The sequence below is a fragment of the Plasmodium reichenowi genome, chromosome 12 (assembly GCF_001601855.1).
Source record: "Plasmodium reichenowi strain SY57 chromosome 12, whole genome shotgun sequence".
Taxonomy (NCBI): Eukaryota; Apicomplexa; class Aconoidasida; order Haemosporida; family Plasmodiidae; genus Plasmodium; species Plasmodium reichenowi.
The window spans coordinates 1,269,800-1,275,593 of NC_033657.1; the positions used below are offsets into that span (position 1 = coordinate 1,269,800).

A 5,794-nucleotide genomic window follows, 5' to 3' on the forward strand; every position below is an offset into this window, starting at 1 on the left:
AAAAGGAAAAAAAAAAAAAAAAAAAAAAAAAAAAAAAAAAAAAAAAAAAATAATAAAAAAAATAATAAAAAAAAAAAATAGATATGGATATATAAAGATATAGAGATAGAAGTATATAAAAAATAATACATGGTATTAATGTTTATATAAATATAATATTTTAATCCCCAATGGATGATAATTTTACACTTTAGTTATTTTGTTATTATACATATTAAGTAAGATGAAAGGAGAAAATAATAATACTAGTGATATAAACATATATATATATATATATATTTATATTTATATATCTTTATTTTTTATTCCATATTTATGTCGCTTAATAAATTGTGGTCCAGTAAATTTATTAAATATGAGTTTACAATATTTACAACTGAAATCAATAAGAAGAGGGTTATGGATAAAACGTCGTCCGTGTAAAACAGAAAAAAAACTTTTAGGAGACAAAGTACAATATCGGTATAAAGCAGCTTCCTATAACAAAAAATTAAGGCGCACACACAAACATATATATAAATAAATATATATATATATATATTTTTATATATGTGGATATTATCGTGTGATCTATTTTTTTTTTTTTTTTTTTTTTTTTTTTTTTTTTTTTTCTTACCAAACAAAGAATACTATTGTAAAAGTAATGTGCGCATAAATATTATGAGCAGATAAAAATTTCTAAAAAATAAAATATACATACATACATATATATATATATATATATATATATATATATATATATATTTATTTATTTATTTATTTACATATCGTGTTATTATGTTTACACAAATTCCTACCATTTTTAAAATATTTAAAATATGAAAATAGGATAAAAAGCTTGACATGTTCGCAATGACTTGTACGTGGGTAGGCAATAGAGCTTTTTCATAATCAGGATTATCTTTATGTTTTTTTCTGGTGGTCTTATGATTATAAATTTTTTTTCTTAATATTTCTTCATATTGAGAATCTGTTTCATCTATTAAAGGTAGACTATTTATTTCACATGTTAAGCAAGAATTATCATTATAAAAAACACTCCAACTATTATAGCTTGTATATTTACTAAAAAATATTTTCGACTTTGTTTCGTGTATATTTTTTTCATTGGTTCTTAGTTTTATCATATTTCTTAAAATGCCTAAAGGAATGGGAATTGTAAAAAGGAAAAAGAAAATTTAGGTACATATATAATAGACACCCCACAAAAATATAAATTTACTTACTTACATATATATATATATATATATATATATATATATATAAGTATATATTTATATGTTTATATTTATTTATTTGTGTTTTTTTTTATAACTTACATACAAAAGCCCTCTTCATCTTGTAATATATATAGGACGCGAAATATTTGCAATATTTAATTTTTTTTCTGAATGAACGATGCATTGATTTTCTGTAAATTCTAAATAACAAAAGGATGATGTTTGAAGAAAATTTTATGATAATACACATGTGGACAAAATAATATAGATAAATAAATAAGCTAATAAAAAATAGATTTACACTATAATCATATAAATAAAACAAGAATACAAGATCAAAAAAGATATTTATTTGATTAATTAATCCTGCTACTATTAGAAATATATCAAATTTTTTATTTTTTATAGAATAATTATTATTTTCATATTGAATATATTTTAATAATTCTATATTTATAACATTATTAACATCTTTTAAATCGTATAAATTATAATAAAAATTTTCATTAAAATTTAATCTGCTCTCATTATTTGTAATATGATGATATTGGTTCATATATTTTTCTTCTGTTATATAATATTTTTCGTTTGAAAATATTTTTCCATTTTTTGTTTTGGACGTTTTTTCTTTTTTGTTTACGATATATTGTCGTTGTGTGTTTTCTTTTTTTCTTTTTTTTTTATCACAAAGAAGTTTAAGATTCTCTTCATGGGCATCAACATTATTATGATTATACGAATTATTATGCCTATCTGAATTATTATCTCTATCTAAATTATTATTTATACCTACATTATTATCTCTATCTAAATTATTATTTACACCTACATTATTATCTCTATATAAATTATTATTTATACCTACATTATTATTTATATCTATATTATTATCTCTGTTTACATTTTTGTTCGCTTCTATGTTATGTTGGATTTCCTCAAGTACATTATTATTCTTATTATTAAAATCATTAGTTCTATTGTTTACTTGTTTCTTTGATTGGCTAATATACTTGTCATATATCCTCTTACGAACTTCTTTTATATTATATTTTTTAATAAGATCATATTTTATATTATTACTTATAAGTAAATCAATATAAAACAAAATAAAGATATAAACATAAATAATTAATAATATAGATTTGTTTAATTCTGTCTTTTCACTATATAATAAAAGAATTATAAGAGTAATGTAAACACAAAAAAATAAAAATGTTGTTATTAAATATGATATACATATTTTTACAAAATATTTTTTATTCAAAATAAAAGGACATGAACAATATTTCATCATGCTGCTATTTAAGCCCAATTCTAAAATTTCAGACTCAGTTAATATTTGAGATATTAGCGATTTCTTTTCGTTCATCTTTTTTTCTTTTTTCTTCTTTTCAATATAAAAATAAAATAAATAATATGTAATTATATATATATATATATATATTTATATATTTATATTTATTTATTCATATAATTAAAAGGAAGCCATCTGTGTTGATCATTTTAAATATTAACATTTTATTTTATATTTTAAACAGTCCTTTATATATATATATATATATATATATATATATATATATATTATATAATATTAAGTTTGACTTAAAATATTATTTTCATTTTATTCTTATCATTTTTTTTTTTTTTTCCTTCCTCTATATTTATAAAATATTTCCCCTTTTTTCCTTTTTTTTCTTAATGTTATTATTTTACATTATGAAATTAAATAAAAAAAAAAAAAACATTATATATATATATATATATATATAATATTATAAGATATATATTTTAGATTATTTTTTCTTTTGAAAAAAAAAGAACAAGTAAAAAATTTTAAAATAAAAAATATATTAACATATTATATTTTAATTATTTAACCCACTATTCTTTTATTCATAAATTTAAAAACGGATAAGAATAAAATAATTATATATATATATATATATATATATATTATTAAACATATATTTTTTTGTAGAGCTTATAAATTAATTATATATATATATATATAATATTATAATAATGATTATTGACAGGAAGTAGTAGTTTCCCTTGAGAAATAATCGTATTCCAAATAATTAAATAAAAAAAAATATTTATATATTTATATATTAAGAGTATTTATAAATATATACAATACATATATATATATTATATATATATATTATATATATATATATATAATGAAGTCCCTTAATTTTTTGAGTAATAAAAAAATGGACCGCGAGAAGGAATGAATATATTATATATATAATATATAATAATAATTTTATATATTATAGATATATTTATATATAATATAATATATATTATATACAATAAAATATATTTATTCATTTTACCTTATATTTTTTAAGACCTATATAATAACATAATATTTAATATGAAGCATATTCATATTATTATTATTTTATAAATATTCTATTATAATATATTTATATATATTATATATATTTTAAAAAAGAACCAAAATAAATAAGCAAAGTTTTAATCTTTATATATATATATATTTATTTATTATTCCTTTTTTTTTATTTATTCTTTTTAACAATTTAAATAATTATATTTTGAAAAAAGATATATTATGATAATGAAGTCTTTTTTTTTTATATTAATAATATACTTAAAAAAAAAATAAAACATTCTCTTTATTTATTAAGTTAAATAAAGATATATATATATATATATATATATATATATATATATAGTTTTACAAATACATTATATTACATAGAATATACCAACCATTATGCATTTATAATGTTATGTAACCTATTTGTATATATTTCTTATTAAAAAAAAAAAAAAAAAAAATTAAAATAAAATAACAAAAATATCATATTAAAGAAAATAGCTGAGAGAAAATATAAGAACAAAATCAAAAAAGAAAATAAATATCATCTTAATAATAAAATATCCCATATGTTAATTTCATTCATAATATGATAAAAGTTAAAATTTGACAATATAATTATATATGATATTGTTTGATTTTTCCAAAAAAAAAAAAACGTTATATAATTCTATTTATATTTTATTATGTGTACGTATATAATATAATATATATATATACATGTATTTTTATATATACGCAATTTTATAACATATATATACTTGCATGTTTATATGTTTATATAATATATATTATATATACATAATATATACACGCATATTTTTATAATCATTATACGTATGATATATATATTTATATATATATTTTTTTTTTAATTTGTAAAAAAAATAATTAGAACGATCATCTTAAATTGAAAAGGGTAATTAACATAAGAACAAAAAAAAAGAAAAAAAGAAAAAAAAAAAAAAAAATGAAAAAAATGGAAAAAAGGTTCCAGGCTTATTAAAATACATAATTAAATATTGCATATACATATATATCTTTTAAGAATAAAATATTCTTATGTATAATTTTTTTTTTATGTATGAATATACCATAATGTTATCATCATAAAATATGTGTGAAAATATATTATATTCATATGTTTATATATGATATTTTATTTTTATGGTATTTCGTATATATATATATATATATATATACATATAACATAAAATGTTCTGCTTACATTAAGAGCTAAAACATGGAAAAGTAATAAAAAAAGAAGAAAAAAAGTATATCCTTTATTTTGATATATGTGCATATATATATATATATATATATATATATATATATATATATATATATTATTTAATATGTTATGTTTTCTACATATATATAAATAATATATAAATTACTTAAATATATGTGTACGCCTTTTATAAAACATATATATTATATATATATATATATATTATTTAATATGTTATGCTTTCTACATATATATAAATAATATATAAATTACTTAAACATATGTGTACGCCTTTTATAAAACATATATATAATATATATATATATATAATAAATATAATTATAATTATTTCATAGGATATATGTAAAACATTTGTTTTATTAATGATAAAAAAATGGAAATAAAATAAATAAATAAATAAATAAATAAAACAAACTAATGAATGTTTTAAATTTTATATATATATATATTTTTTTTTATTCAATATGATATAAAAATATATGTCATATAATTAAATATTTCTATGTTCAGATTATATATTTTTATTTTTTTTTATAATAATTCCTTAATATATATATATATATATATTTATATATTCTCAAAATTTATTTTTCATGTTTATGAAAAAAATAATATTACATATAATAAAAAGTATATCATTTATGTATGAGTTTGTATTCTTATATATATATATAATATATATATATATATATATATATATAACAGTAATATTATTAATATAGTAGTTACTCCTTTATGACCTTGTATGCTTTTTTCTTTCTATAAATAAATATTCGTATCTTTTGATTATATATATTGTTTTATTTTACCATATCTTTATTTTTTATTGCATTTTTTACATTTTGTGTTTTAGCACACAATTTTTCAGAATATGACATTTTTTATTCATTAGAAGAAATTATAAAAAAAAAAAAAAAAAAAAAAAACAGCCAAATATATATTATATATATATATATATATATATATATA

At 15.4% G+C, this 5,794-nt stretch overlaps 1 protein-coding gene across 1 annotated transcript; it reads right to left on the reverse strand.

The window, feature by feature from the left end:
• Window positions 1–302: 302 nt before the first annotated feature.
• On the reverse strand, window positions 303–2,589 carry PRSY57_1232700 (putative membrane protein; the record flags this gene model as incomplete). The annotated part of the gene is made up of 4 exons (XM_020115082.1): window positions 303–477; window positions 617–678; window positions 798–1,141; window positions 1,320–2,589. 4 exons carry the CDS (start codon window positions 2,587–2,589, stop codon window positions 303–305), a joined length of 1,851 nt encoding a protein of 616 aa, XP_019970235.1.
• Between the last annotated feature and the right edge of the window lie 3,205 nt (window positions 2,590–5,794).